Source organism: Geotrypetes seraphini, chromosome 8, assembly GCF_902459505.1.
Source record: "Geotrypetes seraphini chromosome 8, aGeoSer1.1, whole genome shotgun sequence".
Classification (NCBI taxonomy): domain Eukaryota; kingdom Metazoa; phylum Chordata; class Amphibia; order Gymnophiona; family Dermophiidae; genus Geotrypetes; species Geotrypetes seraphini.
In genome coordinates, this window is record NC_047091.1 from 181,908,008 (window position 1) to 181,924,376 (window position 16,369).

The 16,369-nt window shown below is 45.7% G+C and overlaps 1 protein-coding gene across 5 annotated transcripts in view; it reads right to left on the minus strand.

The window, feature by feature from the left end:
* The window catches only part of EMID1 (EMI domain containing 1), a 211,909-nt gene that overhangs the window by 75,090 nt on the left and 120,450 nt on the right, over positions 1-16,369 (minus strand). For all 5 annotated transcript variants that reach the window (XM_033957153.1, XM_033957152.1, XM_033957156.1 and 2 more), the window contains one exon: positions 7,170-7,262. In XM_033957153.1, coding sequence (XP_033813044.1) covers positions 7,170-7,262 — 93 coding nt within the window. The remainder of the gene's footprint in view (positions 1-7,169; positions 7,263-16,369) is intronic.

The following is a 16,369-nucleotide window of genomic DNA, read 5'->3' on the forward strand; positions in this document are numbered from 1 at the left end:
TAATGCCTCATTCCACAGTGCCTCAGAGCCAACCTCATCAGTGATGTTCCAATGGAGTAGCAACATTCCAGAATCCCAAAGAGTAACAAAAGATTCTAGAGCCCCAAACAGTATCAAGATTCCAGGCAGAACCCCAAAGAGTAGCAACATTCCAGAGCTGAGATTGTGACACGGACAAGAGGACATGGACTGAAGCTAAGGGGGGACAAGTCCAGGATAAATATCAGGAAGTTCTGCTTCACGCAACAAGTGGTGGACACCTGGAATGCTCTCCCAGAGGAAGTAATTGCAGAATCCACCGTTCTAGGATTTAAAAGCAAACTAGATGCACATTTCCTTACGAGAGGCATAGAGGGATACGGGTGACTAAAATTACGCCAGGTGTACACCTGGCTGGGCCTCCGCGTGTGCGGATTGCCGGACTTGATGGACCGAAGGTCTGATCCGGAGATGGCAGTTCTTATGCTCTTATGTTCTAAGGGCATACGCAGTAAACATTAATGTTAAAAGACCAGTTCACTAACACACACTGAAGGTCGTGTGTAAGTCCTTTCAGGTCACTGATTCACTTGGGTATCAGCTTTACGATACCTCCTGGACCTTTGATGAGGACTAAGTAAACAACCTTTCTGCTGGGTTTACATGCTTAATTATTAACGAAAGCCATTACTGATTTCTTTGTTTTCAAACTGCGTTACTGAGAGTGACATTAAGCTTTAACTTTTTGGGGGGTGGGGGGAGGGGAGGACAACTGCCAACCAAGCTGTCTTCGGTGCATCTTATTTTGACTTATAATTACAGCGGAGAATGGACGATGTTTGCCATTATCCTGCTTCCGTTCTGCTCTGTCTCTGCAGCATCCCGGCCGTATCCATGGCAACCCCAGCCTGGGCAGGTTCTAGGACCCGCTGGGAGATGCTGAGCCCCAGAGGATTCTACATATTGGCCTTGCCTGAGCATGGCGGCCTCGGTCGAATACAATTGAAAAAAGGAAAAACCACGCACTAAGGCACAACTGCATACAGTAATACATATGCAAACACTACGGGAACCTTTCGCAAATTTGCTTCCGGCACTAAAGCACACGCAATGCAGCTTAAAATGGCACACTGCGAGACACACCCGGGCGTCCTGCGGTAAATGCCAAAAGTGCGCGTGCTAACCGCATGCTTGAAAAAAATGTAGCTTTGAGGGGACCTGTCAGCGGCAGAAAGTGGGCGTTCCAGCATTAATCGACGCAGCGCCATTGCCCTGCGCTAACTGCCCTCACTGCCTCTAAAAATGGGTGGCAGTAAGCGCTCAGGCGAAACATTAGTGCGCGGCCATTAAATCAAAAAAAATTTTTTTTAAAGGCCATTTTTTTTACAGCTACAGCAAAAATAAGAGTGTACCAAGTGCACTTTTTAGCGCAACTTATTAACTATACCCCTTAGTTGGGGATACTGAAGTGTTTCATGTATGCTAATCAGGTTTTATATTCCGCCTTTATCTATTCAGTTCAAGGTCGAATTACCTTAGAAGAGGTTGGTTCCGTTAACCAGGAAGTAACAACGAACAGTTTGACTCAGTCATTCAATAGGGTTGCTACCCTGTTTCTACAAAAATAAGACCTATCCCGAAAATATCGACCCCCGAAGCTTCCCCTCCCCCGAATGTCCTCGACACTCCCTGACTCTATTCCCGACACTAGTGCTGCCTGATTGGCCCAAATAATTGGACTCATTGATTCAGCAACCCCCACCCCTGCTGCTTTAGGAGGCCTCGGAGCGGAGGTATGTCAGTCTCACGGTGGGAGGGTCGGTGGGGTTCTGCTGCTCAAGGGGATGGGTGAAAGGGGGAGGAATGATGCTGCATATGGGAAGAACTGGGGTGGAGCAGAGGAAGGGAGAGATGATTGTTGTACATGGCAAAAATAAGACATCCCCAAAAATAAGTCCTAACGCACTTTTTGGACCCAAAATTAATATGACACTGTCTTATTTTCGGGGAAATACGGTAGCAGTGGTGTGGTAAATGCATCAAACAGGATCAGACCAAAGTCCATTGAACCCAGCACCTTGTCTCCAAAAGTGGCAAGTTCAGGTCACAAGCACCAAACGGGGTTCCAAGGGCATCTTATGCATGGGGGGGGGGGGACTTTAAAAGAGAAAGGTTTCTCACCATTTCCTGTTTGTGAAGTTTCAGAAAATATGTGTGAGGCTGATTGCTGGGTGGGGGTGGGGGGTGGGGAAGGCTCCTGAACAATCACCCACAGTGGTTTGCAGACCACCTAGAAACAGCTTTAAGCCTTTCACTGATTTTCTCAAAGTAAACCGAGTCTGAGTAATAAAGACTCCCACCACATGTTGCATTTCCTGAACCGAGATGAGAAGTTCTCAGAAACTGGTGACTTTAACTCACTGGGAGATGCCCAGTCACACATGCTGTGTATGACGCCATGGAATTGAAAGGGATCCTCACAGCTCGTCTCTCATGCATCCTGGCAGACCAGAGAGGCAGAAGAGCTGAGCCAGGCAGTGGAGTTCCCCAGCCCTATAAACAAAGAGCGAGGAAGGAGTCGGGCGCAGGGTACGGAGTGGACGAGTAGGGTTCATAATGGAAAGGAGGCTAGACCTGACATGTAGTAGGCAATTGAAGGAAGAAGGTGTTTGTAAATGGAAGGTTACTGAGATCAGAGACATAGGGGAGGTTTACTGGAGAGGTGAGGGAGTGGGGGTAACCGAGTTAAAGAGAGACTGCTGGTAGTGCAGAATAAAGCCAATTGGCCCATCCAATCTGCCTATCCACACCATCCACTATCTCTTCCTCTCCCTATTGGCTAAGGTTCTTAACATTTGCATCTCCTCTTTCTATAGGCTAAGGCTCTTTATACCTGCATTGTGATGTCATAGAACTTTATGATTATAGAAACATAGTAACACGATGGCAGATAAAGGCCAAATGGCCCATCTGCAACATCCACTATCTCCTCCTCTCCCTATTGGATAAGGCTCTTAACATTTGCATCTCCTCTTCCTCTTCTATGTTTCTATCTGGATGGTCTTCTATGTTTCTATCCGGTTGGTCTCGGGACTCAAGGATCTTCCATACGAAGAACGGCTTGACAAATTACAGCTATACTCGCTCGAGGAGCGTAGAGAGAGGGGGGACATGATCGAGACGTTCAAGTATCTTACGGGCCGCATCGAGGCGGGGGAAGATATCTTCTTTTTCAAGGGTCCCACGACAACAAGAGGGCATCCGTGGAAAATCAGGGGCGGGAAACTACGAGGTGACACCAGGAAATTATTTTTCACTGAAAGAGTGGTTAATCGCTGGAATAGTCTTCCACTACAGGTGATTGAGGCCAGCAGCAGGTGATTGAGGCCAGCAGGTGATTTTAAGGCCAAATGGGATCGGCACATGGGATCTATTCACAGGGCAAAGGTAGGGGAGGGACATTAGGGTGGGCAGACTAGATGGGCCGTGGCCCTTATCTGCCGTCTATTTCTATGTTTCTAACATAACATAAGAACATAAGCAGTGCCTCTGCTGGGTCAGACCAGAGGTCCATCATGCCCAGCAGTCCGCTCACGCGGCGGCCCATCAGGTCCAGGACCTGTATAGTAATCTTCTATCTATACCCTTCTATCCCCTTTTCCTTCAGGAAATCATCTAATCCCCTCTTGAACCCCAATACCATACTCTGTCATATCACGCCCTCTGGAAGCACATTCCAGGCATCCACCACCCTTTGAGTGAAGAAGAACTTCCTAGCATTGGTTCTGAATCTGTCCCCTCTTAATTTTTCCAAATTCCCTCTCATTCTTGTAGTTTTCGAAAGTTTGAAGATTCTGTCCCTCTCTACTTTCTCTATGCCCTTCATGATCTTGTAAGTCTCTATCATGTCCCCTCTAAGCCTCCGCTTCTCCAGGGAAAAGAGTCCCAGTTTCTCCAAACTTTCTCTCTCTCTCTCTCTCTTTCTCTCTCCCTTTCTCTCTCTCTCTCTTTCTTTCTCTCCCTCTCTCTCTCTCTCTCTCTCTCTGTCTCCCTTTCTCTCTCTCTTTCTGTCCCTCTCTACTCTCTCTATGCCCTTCATGATCTTGTAAGTCTCTATCATGTCCCCTCTAAGCCTCCGCTTTTCCAGGGAAAAGAGCCCCAGTTTCTCTAATCTTTCAGCGTATGAAAGGTTTTCCATACCTTTTATCAATCGTGTCGCTCTTTTCTGAACCCTCTCGAGTAACGCCATATCCTTCTTAAGGTACGGCGACCAATATTGGACGCAGTACTCCAGATGCGGGCGCACCATCACCTGATACAAAGGCAGGATAACTTCTTTTGTTCTGGTTGTAATACCTTTCTTGATAATACCTAGCATTCTATTTGCCTTCTTAGAGGCCGCTGCGCACTGTGCCGACGACTTCATTGTCTTGTCCACTATTACCCCCAAGTCCTTTTCTAGGGTACTTTCGCCCATTACCAGCCCTCTCATCATGTTGCTGCAAGACTTTACATTTCTCTACATTAAACTTCATCTGCCATCTCGTCGCCCACTCTCCTAGTTTGTTCAGGTCCCTTTGTAAATCCTCACAGTCCTTTTTAGTCCCAACTCCACTAAATAGTTTGGTGTCATCCGGGAATTTTATTACTTCGCACTTCATCCCTATTTCTAGATCATTTATAAATACATCTCAGCTTTCATTTCTTCATCATTTGGTTCAGTTTGCCCAGGTGGACGATAGTACAGGCCCGTCCTTATCTCGATCCCTTTCCTTCCCAGTATTTTAACCCATAGTGATTCCAATTTGTTGGTCGTCGCCACTGTGTTCACTCTGGTTGAGTGTATGCTATCCTTTATGTATAGAACTATTCCTCCTCCTTTCTGACCTGCCTTGTCTTCGCAATAGAGTTTGTACCCTGGTAGTGCTATGACCCCTTTGTTTTCTTCATTCCACCATGTTTCAGAGACCCCAATGATGTCTAGGTTCTCTTTTTTGGCCATGACTTCTAATTTTCCCATTTTATTCCTTAGGCTCCTTGTGTTAGTATACATGCAATTTAAGTCCTGGTATTTTTCTGTCTTCTTTTCCTTTTCCTGTGCTACGATCTTCTTATCATCCTCTTCTTGATCTGTCAACTCTTGTCTTTTGCCCATTGTGTCTTCCCAGCATTTTTCCCACTCAATAGCCTCTCGGGATACCTTCTTCTGAATCGTCGACACTTGGTTGACTGTCGGCTTTTCCCTTCTTCTTAGTTTAAAGCCTGCTCTATTCTTCTCCTGACGTTGTTTGCTAGAAGTCTAGTTCCCGCCATGCTCAGGTGCAGTCTATCTCTCCTGAAGAGCTTGCTCTTGCCCCAAAACGTTGTCCAGTTCCTCACGAAGTGGAACCTCTCTTCCTCACACCATCTCCTCATCCATGCATTTATTGACTGTAGTTCCATCTGCCTCTTCACATCTGCCCTCGGTACAGGTAGGATCTCTGAAAAAGCTACCTTCTGAGTCCTCATCTTCAACTCTCTTCCCAGAATCTTGAACTGTTCGATCAGTGCATTTCTACTGTAGTCTCTCCTGCTGACATCATTTGTCCCGATGTGGATCATCACTGTGGTCTCTTCCATCTCTGCTCCTTCTAGCATCTTTTCAATTTTGTCGACGATGTCTTTTGTTCTTGCTCCTGGAAGGCAGGTAACTAGTCGATCCTCTCTCCCCCCCTACTATGTGGCTATCCACTTGCCTTAGGATTGAGTCTCCCACTAGGATCGCAGACTTTCCTTCTTCAGTTTTCACTCCGGTCGCAGGTCTATGTCCTCTGTGTGCTTCGTTGCTTCTTCTTCTAGGCATCGGCAAGTCATTGCCTCCCCTTCCTGCGGGGTTCCTATGTGGGTTTCTTCCTTGGCATCATCTTCCTCTTGTTTGCCATTCCATGTGTGTGTATCTTCATCTTTCCTCTAATGTTCGTGTTCTTCCACCCTCTTCCTGTAGGCCTCCTCAATGAACTCCTCGAACGTAAACTGTCTAGCCTTACTAGATGGATTTACGCAGTATAGAAAATTGCTAGCTAGTAAATAGAGAGTGAATATGCATGAGGGAGATCTGTGTACAATGATGTAATGGGCATACAGATCTTCTTCATGCATGTTCATTAGAAACACCCTGAAAACCTGTCCTGTTTGCAGCTCTCAAGGACTGAATTTAGACAAGTCTGTATTAAGGTATGGGGTACATAGACCATAGATTTCAGGGGTGGGCAACCACGGTCCTCGAGGACCACAACCCAGCCAAGTTATCAATATGCAGTTGATTGGTTTGCATGCACCACTTCCATCGTATCAAATAGATCTCGTGCATATTCATGAAGTTAATCTTGAAAAGCTGACTGGCTTGTGGCCCTCCAGGACTAGGGTTGCCAGATTTTACAATTGTAAAATCCGGACACCCTAGACCCGCCCCTCCAGGCCCACTCATCTCTGCGCCAGTCTCGCCCTAGCTCCGCTCCCCGCTGCCTGCTTTGGTCGGGCAGGAGGCAATCCATGCATGCGCAGATTGCCTCCTGCCCGACATGATTGAGAGGAGGCTTTTCAAAACCTGGACATTTCGTAACCCTATCCAGGATAGGGTTGCTCACCCCTGATTTACCTCAGCCTGTGTGAAACTCTCTCCTTGGTATCTTTGTTTTCCTGTGCCTGGTCTTTCCTCACCTCCATTTCCTGATTTATTTCTAACTTTGCAAATCTTTACCCAAGAGGAGGTCATAGGTCAGTCACTGGACTGTGAAGCCTGTGGGCTCCTAATAGGCCTTGGGTTTCTGAAAGCCACGTTTTTCCTAGTTGACCCTTTTGTTTTCACAGTTCTCATCCCCTGGGGTTGGTCTGGCTTTGGGAGTGTGACATATTTAGCAAGGTTAATCCATCATCCTGGCATAGACATAGCATAGGGATAGGGTTACCAGACGTCCTCCTTTTGAGGCCATGTCCGGGGGTCCGGACGGCTTTTCAAAACCCGGCACTTTTTCCGGGTTTTGAAAAGCGTGCGCGGCCGTCCATTCCTTCCTCCCTGCCTTCCGCAGCCTGTTATTAAAATTACCCCCAGAATGCCCAGAGTCCTCTCACTATACATTGACGGTTCTGTCAAAGAAAGACTATAACACGTCAGAGCCATGGAACAGGACCCAAATTACCCCCAAACCCACCTGAAATGGCTCCCGATCGGTTTGGAAGCCTCCTTCCTGCAGCGCTTGCACGTACCACATCTTGCACTTCAGCGTAGCTGGGGGCCATGGCATCTGCAAGACATGTAGAAGAATCACAGTGATTTTTCCATAACTCTGCCAATCGGCACGTCTGAGGTCAGGGGTCAAAGAAAGGAGTGGGCTGCTTCATTCCATAGCAGGGATCTCAAAGTCCCTCCTCGAGGGCCGCAATCCAGTCGGGTTTTCAGGATTTCCCCAATGAATATGCATTGAAAGCAGTGCATGCAAATAGATCTCATGAATATTTATTGGGGAAATCCTGAAAACCCGACTGGATTGCGGCCCTCGAGGAGGGACTTTGAGACCCCTGTTCCATAGGGACTCTAGAGGGGATGTAATCGACAATTACAAGTTTGATCCAGAACCATGTCACTTTTTAAGGAGAGAGGGAAGAATCAGAGTACGAATGGGCCCAGCCACTGACCCTCAAGCCTTGCTTTGAAGAACGTTGGTGTAGAACAGGGGTCTCAAAGTCCCTCCTTGAGGGCTGCAATCCAGTCAGGTTTTCAGGATTTCCCCAATGAATATGCATGAGATCTATGTGCATGCACTGCTTTCAATGCATGTTCATTGGGGAAAACCCGACTAGATTGTGGCCCTCAAGGAGGGACTTTGAGATCCCTGGTGTAGAAGGACTGAGGTTGAGATAGACACTAAAGCAGGGGTGTCAAAGTCCCTCCTCGAGGGCCGCAATCCTGTCGGGTTTTCAGGATTTCCTCCCTGAATATGCATGAGATCTATTAGCATACAATGAAAGCAGTGCATGCAAATAGATCTCATGCATATTCATGGGGAAAATCCTGAAAACCCGACTGGATTGTGGCCCTTGAGGAGGGACTTTGACACCCCTGCACTAAAGAATGACACGGGATGGTTTTCCCCGCGGTTATCCACAAGGAACAGGGATGAATTCTGTCACTGTGTCATTCTCTAAATTCCAGACCTCTTGGCTGTAACTGGGAAACAAACTTAAGTGCCCAGGTAGAAACATAGAAACATAGAAAAAAGCAGCAGAAAAGGGCTATAGCCCACCATGTCTGCCCATTCCAAGTATCCCCTCCCCTGAATTTACTCCCTTAAAGATTCCACGTGAGTATCCCATTTTCTCTTAAAATCCGTCACGCTGCTGGCCTTTATCACCTGGAGTGGGAGTCTGTTCCAATGATCCACCACTCTTTCGGTGAAGAAGTACTTCCTGGAGTCGCCATGAAACTTCCCTCCCCTGATTTTCAGCGGATGCCCTCTGGTGGTCGAGGGTCCCATGAGCCAGAAGAAAGAAAATTGGCAACTTATCTACCTTGGACCGGGACTTTCCCTCAGACTGGTAAAAAATACATTTTCCCAAAATAAATAATAGGGTTTCTATTAACCATCATTAGATGCATTCCAGACCCGGCCCGAAGAGACAAGGTTTGCATGGGGCTGGGGTTGGAAGGCAGAATGGAGATAAGTTTAGATGGAAGAACAGTCATCGCTGGTCTCTATTTGAAAGTACTAAAAACAAATACAGAGGGATATTATTGATTGTACTAATTGAAACTCCCTGGAGTTTGTTTAATAATTCTCACTGGAAGGCCATCACCCTCCCAATCACATCATTCCCTTCCAGAAACGTCTATGGTTTACATTAGGATGGATATCAATTACTTAAGGTTTTGTAAAAAATTTGAAAACTTTTTATATGACTTGTAATAGTCATGTTATGACGATATTTTAATTCTTGATTCTTTTTGTATTTTCCCGTAGATTTTACGGCCTCTTTGCATGTAAATCGCCTTGAACCTTTTTGGTATAGTGCGATTAATAAGTTGTGGATTCGATTCGATTCGTATGGCTGTCTTCAATATCAAATGACCTCAATATGGGCACCAAAAACTGATATCATCCTTATTAGGGAAGAACAGGATGAGATGTTCATATTCTGGTCTACAGGCGAACCACCACAAGTAGGCCCTAAAGAATTTGCTTTTAGCTTTCATTCTATGAGATGCTTAGATGCTCCAGTGATCAGTGACTTCCCTTAGCAATGGGATCTGGCATCTTCCATTTCTCTCTTCGGTCCTCCCTCTTGTGAAATATACACTAGAGAGTTGCACGGGGACAGAAATCCCACCCATCCCCGCCCGTCCCCACCAGGATCCTCTCTGTCCCCACCTGTCCCCGCCAGGATCCTCTCCATCCCCGCCTGTCCCCGCCAGGATCTTCTCCGTCTCCGCCCGTCCCCGCCAGGATCCTCTCCGTCCCCACCCGTCCCCGTCAGGATCCTCTCCGTCCCCACCCATCCCCGCAAGGAATTACCTCCATCCCTGCCCGTCCCCATAAAAAGCAGCAATTACTTCTGACAGGATCATCAATTCCAGTTTCTTTTGTGTTTGCGCTGCTGTTTTCCTTGTGGAATCTCTTTGGTGGAACCCTTTTTTTGTTTCCTGTTCAGGTAATTAACTTATAAACCCCCTCTTTTACTAAGGCTGACGTGTCCATTATATTATATGGACGAACCCTGCTTCCAAAGCCTTCCATCCCCGTGGGAGTCCCGTTGGCTAGAGGGGGGTCCCCGTGGGAGTCCCGTGGGCCAGAGGGGGGTCCCCGTGGGAGTCCCGTGGGCCAGAGGGGGGTCCCTGTGGGAGTCCCGTGGGTTGGGGGGGTCCCCATGGGAGTCCCGTGGGCCAGAGGGGGGTCCCCGTGGGAGTCCCGTGGGTTGGGGAGGATTCCCGCAGGACCCCCGCGGGACCCACGGGATTCCCACAATCCCCGTTCCCGTGCAGACCTCTAATCTACACGCTTGTTCTGCTCCAAACAGCCAGATAATGAGAAACCTCTGTCATCTCTCTGTCCCCCCCCCTTGCTTTTGGTCTTTGCAGACAAGGGCCAGCTGTTTCCATTTTTAGCTTTCCCACTCTACCTCCAGCCAGGATCACTGACAGCAGTAGGAGCTGATTAATAATTGACACCGAGTAGAGGAGACTTTTTTTTAAAGCTTTGTAGCCATAAACCTCTTGATACCAAACTAGCAACACTGACCTCAGCCTTATGTCTTCACCCCTTCTCACTCCCAAACAAGCCTCCCCCTTATACCTCCCAGACAAAGGAGACCATCACAGAAGAGGAGACATGGACAGCCTAGATCTATCAACCAAATCTCTTACCTGTAAAAGTCCTTTATATTGAAGCTGAAACTGTGGATTGAAGTCAAGGTTTTTATTTTTTTTTTTCTTTTTTTTTTTTTTTTCTATTTCTATCATTTAAATTTCTCCAGAATTCTTTTTTTCAACGGTTCCTCCTTCTGCATCTATTCCTTTCTCTCTTCTCTTCTATCTTTCAAAGCACACAATTTTGTTAGATTGATTATTTTATCATTTTTTCTCTTTCCTTACTTTGCACTTTATTACTCTCTAGGTACTTTAGTTAGATTGTGAGCCTTCGGGACAGTCAGGGAACTTCTAAGTACCTTTCTTACTTATAATTTTAATGTATATTTTCTGAAAACCGCTTAGAACCTAACGGATGTAGCGGTATATAAGAAATAAATTACATTACAATGTGACACTCGTGCTTCAGATGATTTCTCACATCTGGCATTTGACTCGTTCGGTCTCACACTCCTCCCAAAGTGGTCAAAGAATCATAAAATTAAACAATATTAAATATATCACTGCTCCCTAGACAAGAGACCATCCATCCTAAGTTTGCACAGAGAGACGAGAGCTGGATTTAAATACTCGTCAGGGGCTTCCACTAGTTGGAGGTTTCCACTGCTCCTGGGATAGTTTGTAGGACCCTTGGTGCAGAGCAGAGAATGAAACTGGGTCAAAGTTTTCCCCGCCCCCCTCCCCGTGAGTTTTGTCCCTGTCCCTGCCCCATTCCTGTAAGCTCTGCCTTAACTGCATAAGCCTGGAACACTTATGATTTGAAAGTGTTTGAGGCTTGTGCAGATGAGGACGGAGCTCAGGCATTGGTGGAACGAGGCATTATGACATCACAATCTGAGCTCTAGAATGTTGATACTTAGGATTTCAAAGTGTTTGAGGCTTGTGCAGATGAGGGCGGAGCTTAGGCATTGGTGGAATGAGGCATTATGACATCACAATCTGAGCTCTAGAATGTTGCTACTTAGGATTTGAAAGTGTTTGAGGCTTGTACACATGAGGATGGAGCTTAGGCATTGGTGGAATGAGGCATTATGACATCACAATCTGAGCTCTAGAATGTTGCTACTTAGGATTTGAAAGTGTTTGAGGCTTGTGCAGGTGAGGACGGAGTTTAGGCATTGGTGGAATGGGGCATTATGACATCACAATCGGAGTTCTAGAACGTTGCTACTTAGGATTTTAAAGTGTATGAGGCTTATGCAGATGAGGACGGAGCTTTCAGGAATGGGGCAGGGACAGAAAAAGAACTCGCCGGGACGGGAAAATGAGAACCTGTGGGGACGGGGAAAGATTTGTCCCCGTGTCACTCTCAACTTGGGAGAACATTATAGAAAATTGAATAAATAAATAGTGTGAAAAGTTTCAGCCTCTGAAAACCAGAGCTGGTATTGTGACGTCATAATGCCTCTTTCCACCAATAAGAGCAAACCTCATCAGTGATGTCACAAAGGCTTGATTGTCCTTTTACTACTTTTTTAAAAAATTTCTTTATTCATTTTTAAAACTTCAATTGTGCACAAGAGATGATGCATTTACATATAATATTAACATTACAGCACAATAAACTTAATATAATAAAGACAAGACTTATTTCCCCCTACCCATTTCCAATTAACCAACACTTCATAAAAATACCTGTAAACAACCTATCTATACCTCTTAACCAATGCCAAAACCTACCCCCATCCCCGGATGTGTATGTATTCTTCATTTATATAAATCAATCAATCCTTACAATATTTAGTTAATGGTTCCCAAACTTCCATACATTTTTTTTATAATAACCCTTCTGAATGGCCATAAACTTTTCCATTTTAAAGACATAACATAAGGATTCCCACCAGAATGAATAATTTAATCTATCCCAATTTTTCCATTTCTTTAAAATAAGCTGCATGACAACCCCCGTCATTATAAACAAAAGTTTGTTATTTTTTTGCTGAAATTTAACTTTTGCCCTCATAGATGTTCCAAATAAAATGGTATCATATGATAGTGCCACTGGATTCTCTAATAGAGTATTAACTTGATCCCAAATAGATCTCCACAATTTTAGTATCAAGGGACAATAGTATAGTAAATGATCCAACGTCCCAACTTCCAGATGACAGTGCCAGCATCTATTAGACTTGGAACTATCTACTCTATGCAAACGAACTGGGGTCCAAAATGCTCTATGTAATAAGAAAAACCATGTTTGTCTCATAGATGCAGAGAAAACCAAAAAAACCTCTGTGGAGTGACGATGTTCCCAAATGGACTTTACTTGAAAGTGTCAAAGTTCCAAAGGTCCACTGAAATCATCCACATAAAATAATTCCATCCACATAAAAGTAAATCATCCACATAAGAGCCTTAAAGGACCTAGTCCGCTAGGGATACAGGACCCAACACGGTCCGCGTTTCGACAAAAAGTCTTCTTCAGGGGTCCCTGGGGGTCCTATAAAGGTGAGTACGTGGGAAACAATTGTGTGGTGAGACGGAAGTGAGACACTGCTTGTGTTTGCAACATTCTAGAGCTCAGATAGTGATGTCATAATGCCTCATTCCACCAATGCCTAAGCTCTGTCCTCATATGCACAAGCCTCAAACACTTTAAAATCATAAGTAGCAAAAACAAAAGGAATTGACCCCAAAATACCCACAAAGAAGAAAATCCAGAGAATACCAAAAAACTCTGTGGAGTGACGATGTTCCTAAATGGACTTTATTTGAAAGTGTCAAAGTTCCAAAGGTACACTGAAATCATCCACATAAAATAACTCCATCCACATAAAAGTAAATCATCCACATAAGAGCCTTAAAGGACCTAGTCCGCTAGGGATACAGGACCCAACACGGTCCGCGTTTCGACAAAAAGTCTTCTTCAGGGGTCCCTGGGGGTCCTATAAAGGTGAGTACGTGGGAAACAATTGTGTGGTGAGCCGGAAGTGAGACACTGCTTGCATTGTACATCTCATTCTCCAAGACCAAATTCGTGGCCATTAAGACGCAGTAATTTGATGCTTTATCTCAATGCTCCAAATGTCACGCAGGCCAAATTTTGGTTTCTTATTCAAAAATCCAGATATTAATCTGTACCACTGAGCGGCCTGGTGACCCAGGAAGTCCACCTGAAAACATAAGATCGGCAAGCTGTTTTGAACCTTCAAATTTTTCCATTCAGGGAACCCTTCCTGAATGGCCAGTTTCAACTGCAGCCAGCTATACTTTTGTGATTTGCTACATTTTGATTTCTAGAGTGGTGCAGTTTAGAGAATGACACGGGGACAAATTTTCCCCGTCCCCGCAGGAACTCAATTTCCCCGTTCCGTCCCCATGAGTTTTGTCACTGTCCCTGTCCCATTCCTGAAAACTCTGCCTTAACCGCACAAGCCTTATGATTTTAAAGTGTTTGAGGCTTGTGCAGATGAGGACAGAGCTTGCAGGAATGGGGCAGGGACGGGAAAAAAACTCTCGGGGATGGGACGGGAAAATAAGTTCCCGCGGGGACAGGGAAAAATTTGTCATTCTCTAATCAGAACTCTTTGTTAACCTTCCAGTAGCACAAATCACAAGTAATTAAACAAAAAAACCCAAAAAAAACCAAACCAAACAGATGGAGACTGAAAGCACAGGAAAACTCCAGCTACAGGACCATTCTAATTAACAGGGCTCTCGTTAGTCTCACTGTCAGGATAATATAGATCTGAAAACTTAAAGAAGTTTCCTAATGTTTGTGTAAAACCCTTTATAAACTATACTTTGTAATTTTTTCTGGCCCTGGTATCATAATGCATAGAGTGATAATTATTCCTTTAATAAATACTGTATATATTTTTAGACAGCGATATTTTAGTTGCAAGACTTCTGTGGATTAGCATCCTACCCGAGATGACTGGAACGTTCCCACAATGTTTATGATCAGCTCAGTGTGTGGCACTTAATCCCAATTCACGGAGAGTGTCTGTTTTGTTGATCTGACCATGCATTGGTCATTTTAAAATGTTTTGGGATCAGCGATTCTATGGAAAATAGCAAGGATGCAAGATAATTATGTGCCAGAGGGAAACGAGTTTGTACAGTGAGAAATTGATTCTCTCACGAAGTCAGTTCTTATGGTTGCCATTTCTGGAGCCAGCTGGCCGACCCCATTTGAAGCAGTTAATCTGTGAACATAAAGGGCAGTTTCTGCCCAAAGTCAACTGTGAGTCACTCTTTAGATGGAGGCCCTCTAGAGCAGTGGTCCCCAACCTTTTTGACACCCAGGACTGCTTTTATAGAAGCAAATTTTTCCAGGGACCGGTGGACGGGGGGGTGGAAGGATTCGGGGCAGGTTCGTAGGGCAGTTTTATACACAATATACATTACATTTCTATTATAATTAAGTTATAATATCATTTAGTATTTTCATCAACGACCTAGAGGATGGAACATCCAGTGAGATCATCAAGTTTGCAGATGACACAAAGCTATGTCGGGCAATCAACTCGCAGAAGGACAGTGAGGAACTCCAGAGCGACTTGAGCCAATTGGAGAAATGGGCAGATAAATGGCAGATGAAGTTTAATGTGGAAAAATGCAAAGTGATGCACTTAGGCAGAAAAAATAAAGAACACAGGTATAGTATGTCAGGTGCGACTCTGGGAAGAACCGAACAGGAAAAGGACCTGGGCGTATTAATCGAAAGGACCCTGAAGCCGTTGGTGCAATGTGCAGTGGCAGCGAAGAACGCAAACAGAATGCTATGCATGATAAAGAAGGGAATCACGAGTAGATCGGAGAAAGTAATAATGCCGCTTTATAGAGCGATGGTTAGACCACACTTGGAATACTGCGTCCAACATTGGTCTCCATACCTAAAGAAGGATATAAAAATGCTTGAGAGGGTACAAAGACAAGCAACAAAGCTAATAAAGGACATGGAGAACTTGGAATTCGAGGAACGACTTAAGAGACTGGGATTGTTCTCCCTTGAGAAGAGGAGACTGCGAGGGGATATAAGAACATAAGAATTGCCATCTCTGGATCAGACCTTAGGTCCATCATGAGACTTTCAAAATACTGAAAGGAATCGACAAAATAGAGCAGAAAAAAAAATGATTTACAATGTCCAAAGTGACACGGACAAGAGGACATGGACTGAAGCTAAGGGGAGACAAGTCCAGGACAAATATCAGGAAGTTCTGCTTCACGCAACGAGTGGTGGACACTTGGAATGCTCTTCCAGAAGAGGTAATTGCGGAATCCACCGTTCTAGGATTTAAGGGTAAGTTAGATGTACATCTCCTTATGAGTGGCATAAAGTGATATGGGGACTAAAACCATGCCAGGGTACACCTGGCGGGGCCTCCGCGTGTGCGGATTGCCGGACTTGATGGACCTAGGGTCTGTTCCGGAGATGGCACTTCTTATGTTCTTATGCCAGAAATTATACAACTTACCATAATGCAGAATCAGTGGGAGCCCTGAGCTTGCAGAACCTCGACGACCCCGCCAACCCATCCCCCTGTGCAGAATTTTTCCATCTCTCCCATCCCCCACGTGTAGCAGACCCCGATGACCACGCCAACGCATCCCCTTGCGCAGAATCTTTCCATCTCTCCCATCCCCCACGTGTAGCAGACCCCGATGACCACGCCAACGCATCCCCTTGCGCAGAATCTTTCCATCTCTCCCATCCCCCACGTGTAGCAGACCCCGATGACCCCGCCAACCCATCCCCCTGCGCAGAATCTTTCCATCTCTCCCATCCCCCACGTGTAGCAGACCCCGATGACCACGCCAACGCATCCCCTTGCACAGAATCTTTCCATCTCTCCCATCCCCCACGTGTAGCAGACCCCGATGACCACGCCAACGCATCCCCTTGCGCAGAATCTTTCCATCTCTCCCATCCCCCACGTGTAGCAGACCCCGATGACCCCGCCAACCCATCCCCCTGCGCAGAATCTTTCCATCTCTCCCATCCCCCACGTGTAGCAGACCCCGATGACCACGCCAACGCATCCC